This window comes from Camelus bactrianus, chromosome 15 (genome assembly GCF_048773025.1).
Source record: "Camelus bactrianus isolate YW-2024 breed Bactrian camel chromosome 15, ASM4877302v1, whole genome shotgun sequence".
Classification (NCBI taxonomy): domain Eukaryota; kingdom Metazoa; phylum Chordata; class Mammalia; order Artiodactyla; family Camelidae; genus Camelus; species Camelus bactrianus.
The window spans coordinates 24,784,917-24,805,665 of NC_133553.1; the positions used below are offsets into that span (position 1 = coordinate 24,784,917).

Genomic DNA, 20,749 nt, shown 5'->3' on the forward strand with positions numbered 1-20,749 from the left:
ATTTTACTTAATGCTGAGCTATTTTCAAGTAACCTTATCAGGTTGATCATGACCTCATGCAAGAACCATCTGTTCTGTCTTTGAGTGTAGTTGTACTTGAATATCTTAAGAGTTGTTGCATTCTGTCCCTTTTTGGAACTTTAAATAACTTTACCGTCTTTCTATTGCTACTTAATATCACTGCAGAGGAAGGGCTGGTGCAAAAAACAAAATGATAAGGAATAGAAAATGATGTCTCAGGGAAATAGACATTTTGGATTAACTACATTCTTAAAACATGTTACGGTGTTATTTTTCATAAAATAGATATTTCACATAATTTACCCTTTAGAACTACTGAAGTATTCTTTTAATATTCTCCTTTTACAAATGATTTTCAAAGGAACATGAATGAACTTAAAGACCTTGGGTTGTAGTTCTACTGAAGATAATCCTATTTTAAAAGAATGTGTTAACATTTAGAACACTATAATTTTAGCTTAATATCTTCTGCATTTTACAACTGGCTGTAAGATAGCACCATAAATGAAGTAAATTAACTGGTGACAAGCGGAAGTTATGTCACCTTTAAGAAAATTCACTGTCCATTACCTAAGAGATGATGATTTTAATATGTTTTAGATTTTTAAACAAGACCATTCTGGCTTCCATGAGCAGAATGATTGTGTGGGGGTGGAGGGTAAGGAAAAAGTGGAAGTAAGGAGACCAGTTAGGAGACTACAGGCAGCACCAGGGGAGGATCATTAGAAATGGGGGTTTAGGATGTATTTTGGAGACAGGAAACTTGCTGATCAAGTTGCTGTTAGAGAGCAAAGTCAAGAGAACTGTCAAAAATGACTACTGGATTTTTGGCCTAAGCAACTGGATGTTTGAGAATGACTAGGGCTAGAACAGTTTTGAGAAGTGATGGAATCAAGAATTAGATGCATATTACTCATCCATATAAAGATAAAATAGGGGGTTAGATATTCTTATCAAGAACTCAGAGGAGTTGTCAGATGATGAGGGATAAATGTTAGGGGGAGGGAAGAAGAGTTCCATCATAAGAGTCTTCAAAGGGGACCCAGCAATGATGTCCTTTCCAGTGTAGTCTGCCTCTAACTGACTCTAAAAATATTACTCTTCCTGTAAGTCTGTCTGCTAACTTTCCAATTCTTACGCCTACCTCAGTCTTTTAAATATTGTTACTTGGCATACTTCTAATCTATCATTTTTTAGTTAAAAGAAGTGAAGACTATATAAAGCCTTCCAGTTATTCAAGGCCTAATGGAAATTAACTAATGGTAAGTTATAAGAGAAAAAAAAAAAAAAAACAGATTTGTTATGGCATGTCAGAGAGAGGCTAGCTCCTAAAAAGGTGTCCTTGATTCCTATGATTCCAAGAAAAAAGTGAGGGAAAAAAGCGTATTTCATGATAGCAGCAATTCTTTCATGGTTATGAATGAAACAAAGCAGACCATTACTACTTTATAGAAGTATACGTGGGGAGCATGAGAGAGAGTCTAACCTTTTTCAAATCCATTTCTGTAGATACACGGGGACTTGAGGTTAAGTTACCAAAGTTGTTTAAAAAGGAATTGGATGAAGGTGGTCAAAAGTTACAAACTTCTATTTATAAAATAAGTAAGTACTAGGGATGATTAATAAAATTAACACTACTGTACATTATATATGAAAGTTGTCAAGAGAGTAAATCTTAAGAGTTATCATCCCATGGAAAAAGTTTTTTTTCTTTTTCTTTTAATTTGTATGAGATGATGGATATTCACTATACTTATGTAGTAACTGTTTCATGATGTATGTAAGTGAAATCATTATGTTGTACACCTGAAACATGCACAGTGCTGTATGTTAGTTATATCTCCTTAAAACTGGAAGAAAAAAATGTGACCAGAAAAACTGGCAAGGAAAGAGACATTTCTTTCTAGAAAATGTCACATAACTGGGGAAAAGTGGAGAACACCTTAGCTCAGAAACAGTAACTCAAATTTAACTTTATGGTAACTAACAGATAGTTTTTTACAGACTTTTCATTTTGCCTGCATTGTTCATACTAGTTGTGTTTAAGTAGGCATTGTTACAACTTTGTAGTCTTTGCTCATATAATAAAGGAAAAGCCAAAATAGATGTCCTAGGTACTCATTAATGATATCTGTTCAACTACCAGTAATTTGTTCTGTGACATAACTGACAAAAGAAATTAAAATAACATGGGTAATTAAGTTTTAAGTGTAATGATCATATTAAAGATATTACTCACAGGTTTAGTTAAAAGCCCTCTTTTATCTTCCTGAAGGGGTCCAATCTGTGGGAATCTTAAAATACTAATAGAATCAGCTCTGGGCTTATTTTTTTTCCACACATGGCTGCCCCAGTGAATAATATATTCCACTGAAGTCTGTACAGAATGATCCTTTACAGAATGATCCTAATGTGCTTGAAATATTTAAAGGACTACAGTTTGTAAACTTTGTAAACTTAAGAGTCTACCTGGTCAATTTCTCAAATTTTTTTCTACCTCTCTCAGAAGGAATACAGTTTACATCACAGTCCTATACATAAATGTGTTTGTATGTGTCATGATAAACAACGCTGCACCACATGAAAGTCTTCATTCATTACTATTGTTATATATGTATAGTCAGTTTATGTAATGAAGCATTAGAAACATGGTAGAAAGGATTGAACGTAGGGCTGGAAAGGCCAGAGAAAAGACATACCTTGCCTAAGACCACACAACTAGTTCCAAGGTATTCTGAAGGAAACCAGAAAATGTGATCTCTCATACCTAAAAAGCCATGCTGAAGCTGTATTTGATATTCAGATACTCCTAAAGTTGCAGAATATTGCTTTTTAATTGACCCATGAACTATGTACATATTTTGTAACTTAGTATTTAGGCAGGAAATGAACCATCTGAAGATTTCTAGTTTCTTTTCCTAACCCTTTACAAATAAAACCACATTTTTTAAGCTTTTTTTTTTAATTTGAAAAGTAATACAAGCCTATGGTTATTTTTAAAAATAAACATAAAGAAATATACTTTGAAGAGTAATTCTTCACATCCCTCAACTTCAGTCATTCTTACTAAGTAACCTATTTTGAACCTGTTTTCATTTTGAAACCTGGAGTCTTTTTTTTTTATTAATACATATAGATCTATACCATTTTTATTTGCTGCATCACCTTCTCCATTGTTTGAACATACCATAATTTACTTAAAGTTGTATCCTTTATTGTGAATATTTGGTTCTTCCCAGTGTCTTACTGTTACAAAGAGTGCTACAGTGAATATCCTTGTATATAAATCTATATACACCTAAGAACATATCTTATTAAAGTAAATTCCTAGGAGAGCTATTGCTAAATCAGGAAATACCTGCATTTAAAATGTTGACAGCTTGAGTCAGGGTCAGATTTAAATGAAATAAGATCAGCTATGATAATGTTCCTCCAGAGAGGAATTGTTTAATTTCCCTCAATAGCAATCCATGCCAGTATCCAGCGTGAGTCACAAATAAAGGAAAGCACAATTATCAATAAGAACTTCCCCCTCAAACTTTCTATTTCTGAATTTTGCATGTTCTGATGGTTAACACTTTAAAAAGCTTGTTTCCCTTTATAATAATGCCTTAGAAAAATATGTGTTCCCCACTCTTTTTCCAGAATTAACTACAACTTTTTACATTAACAAAGAGATAAAACCTTGACTCTGAATCTTTACCACGATGCCACCCACATTCAATCAGTGGGCCTTCTTGGTGTGAAATAGACAATCTGAGCACTGGAGCCACCATTAACTATCTAATGCTTTCTTCTCTACATTTAAATCTGTCTATCTTTCCTTCTAAAGCAACACACTAGCAAATATTTCTGCAGCTCTTCATAAAAATGAGTGCACAAAATAGTAATTATGGTAACATTGGCCGCATTTAAAATTAAGATTCAGAAAAGCTCAGAGAAAATGACAGCCACAGTTCCAGCATTAATTTTCTTTGCAGCCACATAAAATTTGAGAACATTTGCTTTTAGTATGGACTCAGTTAACAGAATGAACAATACAGTACATTTTATTTAGAATGGCTCTGCATTATGGTAATAGCCTTTTGACTTGATATGTTTTTGTATCCTACCTTGTGTTTTTGGAATAAATTAAGGTCGTTGTTTAGAGGATGATAATCTGTTATATAGTCAGACTGAATCTTTATTGCAAATGCTACGTACTATTTTTTGTCAAATAATAACAAAGGAAAAGAAAACCAGATATAGATGTTTAATAAGGAAAAACCGGCCTATAGAAAATACCAAAGCAGGTACAATAGCAGAGTTTAAGCCAATTTTGTTTTTAAAATATCGAGCACATAGAAAAGAGTTTAACATTAACATTTAACATTTTTTAAAAACTTTTTATTTTTCCACAATGAACATGTATGACCTTGCAATTTAAAAAGCCAATGCTCTTTTTAAAAGGATAATTACGTATTCCTTCAACTCTTCATTTTCTGCCTCTTTTCCTTCATTAACCTTTGGTTTTTTTGCTTGTGTTGTGTTTGTGTGTTTGCATGCTTCCTTGCTTTTGCCTTTCTGTTTTTCCTGATTATGATAGAGGATTAATACTATTCTCACTTTAGGTATGTAAATCAAGGAGTGAATTCTCAAGGCAAATTTGTTTTACCACATCCCTGGATTTTCTACCCATCTCTGGTTTGTTAGCTCTTATTATTAGCTGGAACACAGCTAATTATCACTTTCCAAATTTATCCAAAATTATCACCTCCAAATTTCATGCAATATTAACACAATATTAATGTAACCACGCAGAAAATTTTATTTTCAGCCACTACTAAAGGCAACGTAGAAAAGAAGAGGAAAGAATGAAGAGAGACAAGGGTACCATTGACATTTGAGTTACGTTAAATTAAAAAATAACTGTTTTTCAGTACTATAGAGAAACCTGTATTTGGTGACAAGGGTGTATTTTAAGGACAAATTTAGCATGCTCTAATCCAATGACTTTTAATCTGTTAGTTGCATTAGTGTTTTTGAAGCCACTAAGTATATTACCACCTTTTTAATGTTTCTGTGTTCTCAATTCTTCTGAGAAGGTGACTAATGAAAGAATTAAAAGAATAGTATATTTATGAGTCACCCCAAACTAGCTCAAAATATATTGTTTGAATTTCTGTTCTGAGCTTCTATGTCTTTTAACAATCTTTTGAAAAGTGTGTTTCAAATAATAACAGATAACCACGAGAATGGGAGTGAATGACTTGTGGCAGATTCTGGAGCCTGTTAAAGAGCACGTCCTCTTGCACAGTCTCAGTGGGAAAACCATTGCAGTTGATCTGAGTCTCTGGGTATGTGAAGCACAGACAGTCAAAAAAATGATTGGAACCGTCATGAAGCCCCACCTCAGGTAGAGTACAAGTTCTTAGAATATAAATAGATGATTGTATAAGCAGTGGATATCTTGGTTTTGCTTCCACTTTATTTCTTTTGTTGTTGCTGTTTGACATTTTGATATTTAAAAATGTGCTGACGTGTCTAGATCTGCCATCTCTTTACTGGTGACTCACAATTTGTACCTTACTCTTTGAGTTCCAGACTCACATACCTAGTTGCCTACTTAACGTACCCTCTAGGATGCTTCAGTGACTACAAGCCAGATGTTTGGGAGCCATTCTCCCCTTTTTTCATCCCTCCCCACATCCAATCCATTGGGAAGTCTTGCCGGTTCTACTTGCAAAATATACTGTACATTCACAAACCTCTTGATGTCCAGAGGCATTACCTCAGTGTATGCCAACATCTCTTATCTGCCCTGCTAAGATGAGATCTTTCCCTCTGTCCTCTCCTGGCCTTCTGCTGCAAACCACTTTCCACATAGTGATTAGAATAATCATGAATCTCCTTTGGTAAAAACATGCCGTGACTTCTCAGTGCACTTAAATTGCTTTTTAACATTTTTTTATTGAGTTATAGTCATTTTACAATGTTGTGTCAAATTCCAGTGTAGAGCACAATTTTTCAGTTATACTTGAACATACGTATATTCATTGTCGCTTTTTTTTCGCTGTGAGCTACCACAAGATCTTGTATATATTTCCCTGTGCTATACAGTATAATCTTGCTTATCTATTCCACATATGCCTGTCAGTATCTACAAATTTCAAACTCGTAGTCTGTCCCTTCCCAACCCACTCCCCCTTGGCAACTTGACCACAAGATTGTATTCTGTGTCTATGAGTCTGTTTCTGTTTTGTATTTATGTTCTTTTTTTTTCTTTTTTAGATTCCACATATGAGTGATCTCATATGGTATTTTTCTTTCTCTTTGTGGCTTACTTCGCTTAGAATGACATTCTCCAGGGACATCCATGTTGCTGCAAATGGCGTTATGTTGTCATTTTTATGGCTGAATAGTACTCCATTGTATAAATACACCACATCTTCTTTATCCAGTCATCTGTTGATGGACATTTAGGCTGTTTCCATGTCTTGGCTATTGTAAATAGTGCTGCTATGAACACTGGGGTCCAGGTGTCTTTTTGAAGTAGGGTTCCTTCTGGATATGTGCTCAGGAGCGGGATTACTGGGTCATATGGTAAGTCTATTCCTAGTCTTTTGAGGAATAGCCATACTGTTTTCCACAGTGACTGCACACTTAAATCTTAATAATAAATAAAATGCTGTTGTGTATGACATTTTTGATACTAATGTTCTTGCCATTGTTATACTATATTGATTTTTGCTTTCAATATATGATGATTGATGTATTTTTAATTTTATATTTTAGGAATTTATTTTTTCGTATTTCATATTTAACGCTGATGGATGTAAAATTGGTGTTCGTTATGGAAGGGAAACCCCCAAAGCTGAAAGCTGATGTCATGAGCAAGAGGAATCAGATTCGGTATGGGCCTTCTGGAAAAACATGCTCTCAGAAAACAGGGAGGTCACATTTTAAATCAGTTTTAAAGGAGGTGAGCATTCAGATTTAATTCAATAATTCTGATTTGAATTAAAGAGTGTATTTTACTCTGATAAAGTTTGTTGTTCAGTATTTTTAGTACTTATTAACCTTACTGTAAATAGAAGACCAGTGTGAACAGAGAAGAGAGTTTATGTTTTGAAGTGTAACTGACCCAAGTCCAAGTTCTAACTCCAGCGTCTAGAAAGGGCAATGGGCAAGATTTTTGACATAACTCTGCCTTGTTTCCTACTCTGAAATGGGGATAGTAATACTTCACAGGCATGTGGTGAAAATTAGAGAATAGTATCTCTAAGTAACGGGTACATAGTCAGTTCTTGATACATGTGATGTTTTATGACGTCTTCAGCACTTGAATTCACAGAATAGAGTTCTCCTTAATTCATACTTCAGTCATTCAGGATTAATGCCAATTCATAGATGGAATACATATTTGCTTTCCCTTAGGGCTTTGTAATTTTAAAAAGTACTTACTGTTACATTTTAATATATTTTTATGTTATGAAATATTATATATTTTTATAAAAGTTAAGAGAAAAGAAATCAATAGTAAAATATAGAAGTAAAACAATAGGAAGCTATTACTAGTCTCTTTACAAATGGATTTTTAATTGCTGTAACAGTGCACAAATAATTTTTATCTTGGATTTTTCATGTAATGTAGCATACTCATATTTCTCTATTGCCATATTTTATTCAAAATCACAATTTGTAATGGTTGTACAACATGTGTGGAGGCATGAAATCATTCCCCATGATTGTGTATTGTTGTGTGTTGTTTGCTTTTCAATTCTTCTCTGTTATACATGAAATTGTGATGAACGTTTTTTATGTACATAGCTTTTTCTTGTGATTTTAAGATAAAATTTCCCAAAGTGGGATTGATAGACCAAAGTTTAGGAATGATTTTACAACTTTGCCAGTTGCTTTCTACCAGTTCAGATATGAGATAAGCAATTTCAGTGCACCCACAATATCACTGGATATGAGGAGGTTTATCTTTGTGTTATGTAAGTTGTAAAAAACAAAGTTATTTCTTTGTTTATACACTACATATAAATAAATATAATACATATTTAATATGTGTTGGTTTTTTAATGGTGAGATTAAGCATTTAGCTTAGTTTTAGTTCTTCTGTGGATAATCCTTTTCTCACTTACCTCTTGATTTTAATTTTTCTTTTGTTCAAGTTCTTTATATATTAAGGATATAGACCTTTTGTCATATTTGCTTTGAATTCATATCCCTGTTTTTCTTCTTAATTTTGGTTAAAAATTTAATTTCTTTTAAAAGGCATTACATAAATTAATAATCATTTTTCTCCAGAAATTTTGTCTGTTTTTTAAATTTTTATGTGACTTTTTAAAAAAGCAAATTTTGATTAGTGACTATTCCACTTTAATTAGAGTGTCAGTAACTGAAGAAAATGTCTGTATTAGATTCTAATTATTTCTTGTATAATCAGTTCCTAGAAATATATGTGGTTCACATACTTAAGGCATTAACTACCCAGTATAAAGCAAAAAGATGTGCATGTCGTTTTGAGAAAATTACTCTATTATTTATTTCACTAATTGTGGTGTTCTTAGGCATTTAACGTTGATTCAGTGTTGCCCACCTGTTACTCATCTTTATATTTCTGTACCCGCAGTTACTAGACCTTATGTTCTCCAAATCCACTGCCATCTTCTAGTTATAAGCAGGAAAAGCACAAGTTAGCCTCTAACACAGCCTCCACTCCACATGATAGAGAGGTAGGGGAGAGGAAATTACAGCCAGCCTTGTCACAAATTCTGTGCTGGTTTTTGAAAACAGTTGGAAGGACATGGCTCCAGAATCTGAAAAAGGGATGCTTTTCATCTAAGGGTAAGGTAGAAACAACTATGGTGTTGCACTGAAGCAATACCTGTAACGAAACTGTCTCCGTAAAGCCACCCAGCCAGAGTCCTGAAAAGTATCCCTTTTTTCAACATAGTACTTTGTCTTTCTGAACTTTGTCCAGCTTGGGCAACATCTGGCAGAGGTTTTTATTATATAATATAGCATACAAACAATCAAATAAAGCAAAAGATGATATTTATTCTCTCAGTCTGTAGAAACTACAAGTAAATAGCCTCTTTTCCTCATGATACCCAGTGTACCCCCAATGATAGAATGCACTAAAAACTAAACTATAAGCTGCTCAGCTGTGTTAAATTCATAACTCGAAGAAAATCGTAGCAGAGTATTTGTACATCAGCAAATTGATATAAACATCCTGCACAGACATTTGACTTCTGAGAAGCACTCCAACAACTGATTCCTGTGTGATTTCCCACAACATTGTTCCCGAACTCAGGTTCAGCTGCTTGTGCTCAAAAGCCAATAATCAAGAGGCAAGTGTCAATAGAAAGGAAAGGTGTTTTAATCAGAAAAGCCAGCAATCTGGGGAGAAGGGGGACGCATGTCCTGAGACCATCTCCAAAGATTCTTCTCAGCCATGACAGTTTTTAAAGGAAAAAGTCGGGAAGAGTCTCAGTGAGTCACTGAGGCAGGAGGTTGGGTTCTGCATCACTCTCCATTGTGTGCAGGCTGGCTGACTCTCTTCAGATGAGTCCTTGCCCATGTGATCTCCCTGCAGGATTGCCAAGGGGGGTATTGGGGGTGGGGAGCTAGTCATTCTTTAATTACTTAATTCTTCATTCTTACCTCTTTTAATCCAGGAAAAGAATCAACGGGTTAGGGAAGGCATGGTGTGCATTCAGGAGAGTACAAGTCAGGAGTTTAAATTGCCTAGTGATCTCACTCCTATAAAGTTCTTTCAAGGTTAGAGGGAACAGAAATGGGCAAACAGGAAAGGGTCAAAGGGTCATACTGCTTTCAATATGGGAGGTTCATTGTACAGGAGAGGTGATAGGAAGTGAACTTTAAGACCTCAAGCCAAAACTATAAAAAAAATCTTTGAAAGAGCTTATATTGGGGTGGCCATCATGTAAGAAGAATTGTCGTAGTTTTACAGATGTAAATGTTAATGTGATTAATTATTTAAATAACAATTATTTAAAGATATTTCCAGATGCTTTAGATAATAACATTGAATAGAACAATAGAAATTGTATATTCATTGTTTTAAAAGTAATGTTTTAATTGTTTTATTGAATATGGACTACTTTTTAATGACATTAAAATTTGTAACTTTCATTACAGAGAATTTTAAATCAATATAAAAGTAACCCATCACCAGTCTTTAACAATTATCAACCCTTGACCAATTTTGTTTTACCTATCTCACACACCCATTCCCCTAGTCTAACAATATTTTGAAGCAAATCCCAGACATGATATTGTTTTACTTTCAATATTTCAGTACCTTTGTCTAAGATAGGGGCTCTTAAAAAATAAAAACGTGACCACAATATAATTTTTATTATTGCAGCTTAAAGTTTAGCAATCATTCTTTAATGCCATAAAGTAGTCAGTGTTCAAATTACCGTTTCTTAAATATCATAATTTGCAAAACACCTAAATATCTGCTATTAATATTTGTAATATAGAAGTAAGTTAAACACTGGGGGGATAAAAACGGCAATAAAAATGGTCTTAGATTTGTTGCATGTACTTTCTCTCTTCAGTGTCTTGATATGCTGGAATGCTTAGGAATTCCCTGGGTCCAGGCTGCTGGGGAAGCTGAAGCCATGTGTGCTTACCTCAATGCCAGTGGTTACGCAGATGGCTGCCTCACCAATGATGGAGATGCTTTTCTTTATGGGGCCCAGACTGTCTATAGGAATTTCACTATGAACACCAAGGTATTTTTTTGGTTCTCTTTTTCAGCGTTTTGTTTTGCAAACTACCCTTTTTTAAAAAGGGATTATTACATGATTAAATGAACTAAAATGTGTAAAATGCTTACTATAGTGCTTGGCACATAGCAATTGCTAAATAAAATGTTTACTCGTATTAAAAATATCACTGCTTGTTCATTCTTTTTGAAATGTGTATTTCTCTTCCAAGGGCTTGACTTGTTTCACAAGGTTTAAGTCTAGATTGGTTTCAAATATATATTATAAAATTGCATACGATATGTGTTGCTTTGACTTAGAATTTCCACTTTTAGTAAGCCTCAAAAACACCTCCACATATGCAAAGAGAGATATTACTACCAGGGGACATTTAGTTTGTAATCATTCAAGGTTGGGCAAGGGAGACTATAGACATTGAGTGTATTAGAGCCAGGAAAACTAAACCTCTTGCCAGAAAATTCTGTCATGTCTCTGAAAATGCTAAGTGTCCCTAATGATAAACACTGCCTTCTGATGTAATAGTAAGCAGTATTAAAAAGGTCTGTATTATTGACATTAAAGATACCCAGATATTAGGGGGGAAAAACATTGAAAAATAGTATTTTTGTATAATCTTATTTTTACTTAACAATATAGTAATAATAAATATTTATATACGTCAAAGAAAATGTTTTTTAGAAGAATATACATAATGCTGTTAATAGTTAACTGCAGATGATGCAATTACAGGGAATGTTTACTTTCTATAATATACATTTTACAATGTTTAATTTTATAAGATAAAAACTTACTTTTGTAGACACCAAGAAATGATAAAGAGGGAAAAAGTGACTACTATAATTTTTAAAGTTATTTTTAAGCTATGACTTTATTTTCTGTATTGAAGTGATAAATTCTGTGAGGATTCTGGTGATCAGGATAATTTTCCTGTTTGAACTTTCAGAAATAAACATTTAGAGACAACTTTGACAAGTTATTCTCTGTAATGTTGTTTAATATACAAATGTTTACTTTTTGAAGATGCAACTAAGTCTATACTTTCTTCCAGGACCCACATGTTGACTGCTATACGATGTCATCTATCAAGAGTAAACTAGGTTTGGATAGAGATGCTCTGGTTGGGCTGGCAGTACTACTTGGCTGTGATTATCTTCCAAAGGTGCACTGAAATTGTTGTGTTTATTTATTTAATATTCGTAGTGGCTTTTTTTAATACCTTACATGCTGCATAAATATGAATTTTATATGGTTATATAATTAAGAACCTAATTTAGAATATAAATGTAATAACCTGTTCAATAACTGAAATAATCAGCATTTCAAGTGGCATTAAAAAGCTGGCTCATTGTGACACTGAATGTTATAAATGAGAATAGAATCATAACTAGTACCACAGCTTGAGTCTCGGTAAACTGTAATTCTAAGAGATTCACATTCAAGTTTGACTACCCTTTTAAAGAAATGTCGGAATTACTCTTTCCTTGTATCATGCCAATATTAATTTCTGTCACTGTTTCTCTGTGTTCTGGTTTTCAACCTCCATTGTAGCTTTCTAACTGTGCACATGCTCAGTGTTATTGTTACTGTTGCTAGGCAACATGATTATTGGGTTTAGCCATTCATCCTTCCATGCCTCTTAGCATTACATTGAGTTTTGTTCATGAAAACCTTTTATATTTAAGATACACAATATAGCACTCTGTAACAAATAGGTACAGCAGGTGAGGCGTGAATTAAGAATTACAAGGATAACCCGATTCTTAAATATGACATTTAAAAATATAAAATGACTTGTATTGTAGCTCCTGCTATTTTTATATAGTCCCATTATCCCTGCTGGTCATCTCTGTATCCTTTCTAAATCCCTCAGGCTATAGACTCTATCCCTAAGAGAAGTCTAAAGAGGATGATATATAATTCTTTTTCAGCAGAGCTTACAAGAAGGAAAAATAGCAGGGTCGTAAAATTATTAAGTCTAACTTGTAATCTATGTCACCAGTGACCAAAGAGAGAAATTGACAATTTTTTTTAAACTAATAAAGAAAACAGGAGGAAAAAAACTGTTAAAAAACACACAAAAAAATTACTATAATTCTCATTCTGAAATAGAAGATTCCTACTTCCTTTATGTAATTTTATTGTAATTAAAGTCTAAAAACAGCCCAATGTTGAATGTAAGAAAAAACTTGCCAACTTGAATTCACAGAAACCCAGTTTAGCTGCTGTGGTATTACTCCACTAACCTTAGCCATTTTGACCTTTTGTGTTCCTTGCAACCAAAACTATCTATATTATTCTATTTAAAACTCTTTAAGACTGTACTAGCATGACTTGCCTTCAAAAATTTTAATATGTAACCAAATGCTAATATAAGAAGAATGACATACAAAATACTTAGTGGCTGGTATGCTACAAGACATAGGCTGCAGAGATGGAACACTCTTCTGGATACCCTTGGTTGTGCCATGTGCTACCCTCTTAGTAGCTGAATCCTGGGTGTAGGTGGGTTGGGAAGGGGATTCAGGTTAGGAGGGAGACCCCTTTGCCGACAGGCACTCAGTATATTTGGGCAATGGCTATTTGCTAACCAGTTTGGAAGTGTCCAGATGCATATCAACTAAAGAGCAGCCTTGCTTACAGAGATATATTAATAACCTTTTAGAGGAACTGGAAGACTCAATTTAAACTGTAAATTGTCTTGTAAATAGACATTTATTTATATGTTTTTGTGTATTAGAAACTTACTGCTTGTTTTAATTTTCTTAAGTTATTAATTTCAAGAGCTAATTTGGAATTCTCCTTCGTTACTTTTTGGTGTCTGAGTTTTTAAATAGTAAATGTTTGTATGACCACATGAACATGCTTTTTCTTGATTACAAGTATAACATAAAGTTGGGTCAAGTTAAAATATTATCAAAGTAAGTAACATAGCAAATGAAACCCTCTAAAATTCTGTTCTTCCCTCTCCTAAAAAAACAGTCAGTGGCTTGGTATGTAACCCTCTGACTTTTTTCTTTGCATAAGTTAATAATGTAATTGTTATTTAACTTACAAATCTAAATCATACTGTATGCTATTCTGCAATTTTCATTTTATATAATAATGTATCTTGCACATGTTTTCCTGTCGCATTGTGGTATCTCATTCTTTTTGAGCTGCACAATATTACATTGAATGGACATATCATACTTCATGTATCTGTTCCCTAGTGATTAACATTTAAATTTCTTTTTCCACTTTCTGAAAGGGTGTCCCTGGAGTTGGAAAAGAGCAAGCACTAAAACTTATAAAGATTTTGAATGGGCAAAGTTTACTTCAGAGGTAACTAAAAATTACTTTCTCTTGTGATACCATTTTTTTATTCTTGTTGAACTTGATAGTGAATATTACAAAAAGTATTATGCTTTCCAAAAAGGGGTTTTTTTTGTTTTTAAGCTGATCTATATAGTCATTTAAAATCACTTATTTTTATTTATTCTTAAGTTTCCTAAAAGAAGCATGAGAGTATATGTCCTAAGCCATACTTTGTTTTTTCATCATTAGCTCACTACATACACAAGTTGTAAGATGTCAAATGCGTGTATTTTTAACCATGAATATTTGGCACAGGCTATTTTAGACTATTTACTGACAAGTAAAGATAAACTAACATTAAATTAATTTTATGTTTTAAATTATGTTTGATATGTACTTTGATAGTATATTTTTTCTGTAAATGAAATACCTGAGATGTTGCAAATATTCGATAAGTAACACTTGACCAAAAATTTTACTTGACTGTTTTTAGTTCTATAGCCACAAATTTAGTGACAGATTAATTCTAATTTAGACTGTACAGTTTGAGGATTCAAGACAATTAAGGTACAAAGTATACTGCAGTTTACAAACTATGCTGTTTAGTTTTGAAAGCATGTCAATTATATGTACTTGATGAGAGCAGTGTTTTATAAAAATTGATATTACTGATGATAAAGTATAGAATGAATAAGAAGGAAATGAACTGAGACACTGGGAGATTTAAAACAGTCTCGGCCTTCAGTAGGTATGAGATGGTAAGTGCGTGAAAGGAAATATTAAGTGGTAGCACTGAAGAAGCGATGACCACAAAAAAGATTTCAAATGGCTGTGTTCTTTCCTATAATGCTTCTCTTTCAGCTGTAAAGCTGTTGAAAGATCTAAGACTTTATTCATTATTAATATCAGCGATTAGTGTTTTCCAAAGCAGGAAGGAAAAGGTATACTTTGGCATGGGGGTGAGTTAAGGAGTCATTTAGGAATTGTAAAGAATAAAATAAAAAAGGAAAAGCAAACAATAATGGCTAACTATAAATAATTCTTACTGAAACAGTTACAGCAAATGTATACTTTTGGCAACATTTTATAAAATGTTTGTCTTCACACTTGAAAATAATGAAATTACACTTTGTTGTAATTATCTGTCATTCTAATTTTTATTAATTTAGACTAACCTTCACCCTAGTTATTTTTTATTTTTTCATGTTTTTATGTTCTCAGTCTGGGCCAGCAACTTTACTGCTAAAGGAGAATAAGTAGGCAGGTGGAAAGGTACAGAATAGCCTGACATTTGAGAACATGGTATCTTGGTGACCTTATTATTATTTTTCTCTTTTTAAAACCACTTTCTTTTAAAGGTTTAATCAGTGGAATGAAAAATCTTGTTACTCTAATTCACAAACACCAGTTGTTAACAAAGTGGCTCATTGCTCTGTGTGTTCCCATCCAGGTAAGCAGACATAGGGCGTGATATCTCTAAAATATTAATTTCTGATACCTATGATTTCATCTCTGTTCTTAAACTACCCTTTACATCCCTACCTTCTTCACCAGACTAGGACTCCTCAGAGTCAGAAGTTGTGTCACATACACACAGCGGGCACTTGATATACATTTATTAAGTGAAATGATGTGATGTAAATGATAAATATAAGTACAGTTTTAAACTATGTTATCAAGTTGCTTCAATCTTAAAATTATATTTTCAATATAGATATTCATTTTAAGAAGAAAACTAGTGTACTGGTAAATCTTAGGGAAAAATGGAAGTGAAACCATCTGTTTTTATATCGGTGATTTACATTTGTATCTTTAAAGAATTCTTAATTGTCCTACAGTATATTTTTATTGTATGTGAAAATAATAACTTAAACTAATTTCTCACACATGTTCACTGTTACCGAAAATAGCTTGGATCCTTTTCATTAATCTTGATTAAAAAAAAATGAGGTCTCTGACATGTACTGAGTCAAAAAGGCCTTTTGCTCTCAGAAGAGGTTAGGCGATCATATTAGCTCATCTTTTAAAAGAAATTCTGCTGTATCTATTTGTCTTAATATGTTTCATTAACATTTTAGGATTATAGGTGACATCATAGGAGAAATAAATGCTTTTATGGATAAAATGCCATTCAGGTTTTTGTATACATTATAAATGATGATTTTAGGCTCTTCTGTATTTTGAAAACAGTGTTGAAGGTACTCACGCTTTCCTTTTAATGGGCGCCAGGGCCCCACACCCAGACCACAATCATAACTTATTCATATTCCAAGTATAATTTGAAAATAGCTATATAAGTAACTGAGAGCTCATCACAAGCAGAAGTAATTAACTGCTGTATTATTTTAAAATTCTTATTAAAGAAACCATTTCATGAATTATTCTACTAACTAATCTTTTGTTATGCTAACAATATCCTACTTTTCTTGTCTGTAACTACACAAATACCACAAAATTTTCCATTGTTGATTATTATAAATGCATAATTTCATATTATAAATTAACACTTTCAGATAGAAGAGTCATTTACAAAAAAAAAAAAGTGTCGTGTGGTAGTAATAGCTTGACACCTACTTTATCCTAAGAATTACTATTGTGTTCATTACTCTATTCAACCTAAATGTATCACAACCCTTCTATATGCTAGGCATTGTGCTAGGCAGTATTTGTTTTTGAATTTGTTTGCATAAGGGTTAAAAAAAATGTATGCAGAGGCTAATTCTTAAAAGCAGTGAGAATCATACTTTTTATGTCTCCATAAAGGTTCACCTAAGGATCACGAACATAATGGATGCAAATTATGTAAAACTAATCGGTATTGTGAACCGCATGATTATGAATACCGTTGTCCTTGTGAGTGGCACCTTGCAGAACATGATAGGCAACTAAACGCAGTAGAAAGCAGCATTAAGAAGTAAGTTTGTTTGTTTTTTGTACTGATTGTTTTCTGACGTGACCTATTTGTACACCTGTGGTCATTGTTTCCACTTAACTTTCCCTCGTGTAGGTTAGTAATGTTCCACAAAATCCTTTTCTTAATTCTGTTCAAAAATTAGGCTGTCTTAGAAGATGGTAATTTCATAATATTTCAATGAGAAGTTTGATGACTGGGGCACTATACAAAGACATTTTTCATGAAATTAGAGGTTAGATGAGGTGAATTTAGAGTCTGTCTAAAATTGCCCGATTGTATTAATAATATGTATATAATTTATTTTCAGGAAAGCTTGCAGTTGTGAGGGATTCCCATTCCATGAGGTAATGAATGATAATTCAACTATGTGTTTAATCTCAGAAGCTTTTTAAAAAGTTTAAAGTCTCAATTGCTATTTTCTGTTCTCTTGCTAGGTTGTTCAAGAATTCCTTATGAATAAGGATAAATTGGTGAAGGAAATCAGGTACCAAAGACCTGATTTATTATTGTTTCAGGTATCTGAAAATAAATTCCTTCTTTACAGTGTAAAGTTGGATAGATGGAAGATGAGAAGGGATAATCACTTTGATTGGTCTGAAAGGTTTGAAATAGCTAGCTAGTTGAATGCACATATATTTTTCTTTCTAATTTTCATTCCTTTGCCACACGGTAACTATACTTTGCAAACCATAAGATGAATCACAATTATGCTGTTCTTTACAAAACACCTTAAATACCATGTACTGATATATTGTATTCTGGGATCTACTGGGGGAGAGAGGCTAATAACCAGAGAATGTAAAGATCAAGTATATTGTTATGGAAGACAGTACAGTTTACAAGGGCCCTGGGATTTGAAATCAGTGACCTAAATTTAAATTTGGACAGTCCGTCACCGTGTGACCCTGGTTATATGTTTTCCTATCTTGTGAAATCACCATGAGGTTTAAATGAGATTATTTATATTAACCCCTGGTACAGTAGCTAGAGAAACAGAGTGGCTCACTAACTTGTTGCTTGTCCCTACCAACAACAGTGATAGTAATGGCAACCAACATTTACTGAACATTTAAAATTTGCTGTTATATACAACACACTACATGTAATCTCACTTAACTTCAGAATTTGTGTGCTGGATTATATTTTACAGAGAGAAAACGTAAGTTGAAAGAGATGAAGTAATTTACCCAACATCTAGGAAATCCACTGCCACTCCAACCCAGAACCCCCACACTTAATCATTATGCAATATTGCCTCCTTCAGAAGCTCACTGTTCTTTCTGGGAATATGTTTGTTGATATGACTTTAACTAATGTTAACTCTGAAGGAAAAGATAGTATCACTGGAGACTGCTGTTTGCCTCCAAGAGGTAACAAAATCTTGTCATATTTTTATATTTACAGAGATTTACGCTTGAAAAAATGGAATGGCCCAATCACTATGCATGTGAGAAATTGTTGGTGCTGTTGACCCACTATGACATGATAGAAAGGAAGCTTGGGAGAAGGAACTCTAACCAACTACAGCCAATCCGGTAACATAAAGAACTGTATGAATGAGTCCCTGTATTTTCATTGGAATATCTTATGATCAAAAATATTCTTATTAGTATCTTTAATAGTGGGATATATATCTCCTTGTTTTATAAAGATGAAGGAAAGGTCTACTGGAATATTAAAAACCTATTCAGGGCTTACATTCAGGATAACATAGTAAGTTCATGCTTTGACACACCTTTTTGCTTTAAACACATAATAATTATAGAGTATTAAAAGAAATAAATATTAAAAGCTATAGCCAGGCTTAACTAGATAATTATTTCAATGGACCAGAAAGGGAACAAAAATGTAAAATGAATGGAGGAACTGAAACTGCAAATTGGTGACTCTCAGTGAAGGGTATATGATTATTCATTGTAGTATTCTTGCAACTTTTCTTAAGGTTTGAAAACTTTCAGAATAAAAATTTGGTGGGAGGAAACATTAAAGAGAAAAATTAAGCTACAAAGGAATGACAATCTGATAACATACATTTTTTATGACCGTGGTAGATTCGAGAAGATGATGGAGTAATATTTCAAAGCTTTGAGTAAAAATAATTGGCAGCGTAGATAGACATTATTAAAATTATTTGCTGGTTAGTAAGGCATTTTCAGACATATGAAGACCAAGAGTCTGCCACTCACAAACCCTCATTAAAAGCACTATTAAAAGATTTCAGCAAGAAAAAAAATGAACTCAGGGAAGATGTGGATTCCAACAAACAGTGGTTGGCATGGAAATTGATAAAACATATTTAGCTAATTTAATAAACTGGAAAAAGTAAGTATATAAATATCTTCATAACGCTTGATAGTATATGATGATGATAATAAACTAAAACTCCCGATGTATGCATGTATACATTTAAGGGTAACCGTTAAAACAATTAAAAATAGTCTCTAGGTTTAAAACCAATACATAAAATAGGAAAGTGAAACTATCAAACTGAAGGCAGGAAGGTTACAGGGGGAAATAGCAGAGAAAAAGCTTGGTACCCGAAAACAAAATAAGATAAAGGATTGAGTACAGCGATAGCAGTAATCACAATAAATGTAGGTGGATTAAACTCATCTATTAAAAGACATTATACTAAATTAGTAAACAAAATTCAGCAATATACTGCTTACAGGGCATGTGCAGAATAAAATTATGCTAAGTTTGAAAATAAAAAGATTTAAAAGATTTACCAGTCAAATATTTACCAAAGTGATGTAGCAAAATTAACAGAAGCAAAATAGACTTTAAAACAAAAATCATTATTATGGAAAAGAGGAACACTGAATAATAATGAAAGGAAAAATCTACTGATAAGATCTAACAGTTATAAACTTTATCTTTTAAATAAACTAGTCAAAGGAATAACTACAATAATTCCTTATAATATTTTAGAATATTGTAAAAACAGAATAAAAATTAATGGAAACTGAATTCTTCAATTTACATATTGAAAATTTCTGAATAACTAATGCAATGGGACTTCATTAAGTTTTTTTTTTTTTTTTTTCAGAATCATTAAAACTCGAATTAGAAATGGAGTTCATTGCTTTGAAATAGAATGGGAAAAGCCTGGTATGTATGCACTTTAAGGAAAATTTATAACATTTGACCATGTATGTTTAGCAAATATCATATATATATGTAAAACATATGTATGTATATAAAAAAAGGAAGAAGAAATGTATGGCATACACCAAGGATTAATTTCATAGTTTGCCTTGCTATGTAAATAGCCTAAGCTCATAGTAAATATGAAAAACTTTAACCGTTTTTATTTTAGTGCCTTAAATTGATATTTCTTTTGTAATTAATGTTTATAAAAACAATATGGCAATGGTTTTAATTTATATTTCTCAAGAAAATGCTGCTACAAATGGTCTGGTCATTGTATTTCATTGTACAGCTGGGCCTAAAGAAATCAAGTTTGCTGAATAGTATTTAAGGTACTTTTCCTCGTCTTTCTTTACTCTGTCTAGTTTTCTTGGGAATATTTAGTAGTGAAATTACTCTTATTTTCTACAGATAGAAATACAGTGAACTGTAAATTAGCCCCAGGTCTGAGGGCAAGGAAAGCACAAATCATTTAAAATGAAAAATAACCCCAAATTCATTTCTACTTGGCTTTGAAATTAGATTGTGTAATTATATGTGAATGAATGAGAGAACAGCTTTGTCAGTGAAAGTTTAAGTTGTAGGTAACTTTGAAGAATTAAATGATAAGAATTAGCTC

The 20,749-nt window shown here is 32.8% G+C and overlaps 1 protein-coding gene across 1 annotated transcript in view; it reads left to right on the forward strand.

The window, feature by feature from the left end:
• Window positions 1-20,749, forward strand: part of GEN1 (GEN1 Holliday junction 5' flap endonuclease) — a 31,170-nt gene that overhangs the window by 2,477 nt on the left and 7,944 nt on the right. Inside the window, exons 2-12 of the mRNA XM_010947355.3 lie at window positions 5,244-5,416; window positions 6,796-6,982; window positions 10,602-10,778; window positions 11,821-11,931; window positions 14,020-14,093; window positions 15,425-15,516; window positions 16,830-16,980; window positions 17,288-17,324; window positions 17,415-17,495; window positions 18,385-18,515; window positions 20,030-20,091. Coding sequence (XP_010945657.2) covers window positions 5,256-5,416; window positions 6,796-6,982; window positions 10,602-10,778; window positions 11,821-11,931; window positions 14,020-14,093; window positions 15,425-15,516; window positions 16,830-16,980; window positions 17,288-17,324; window positions 17,415-17,495; window positions 18,385-18,515; window positions 20,030-20,091 — 1,264 coding nt within the window. The 5' untranslated portion in view covers window positions 5,244-5,255. The remainder of the gene's footprint in view (window positions 1-5,243; window positions 5,417-6,795; window positions 6,983-10,601; window positions 10,779-11,820; window positions 11,932-14,019; window positions 14,094-15,424; window positions 15,517-16,829; window positions 16,981-17,287; window positions 17,325-17,414; window positions 17,496-18,384; window positions 18,516-20,029; window positions 20,092-20,749) is intronic.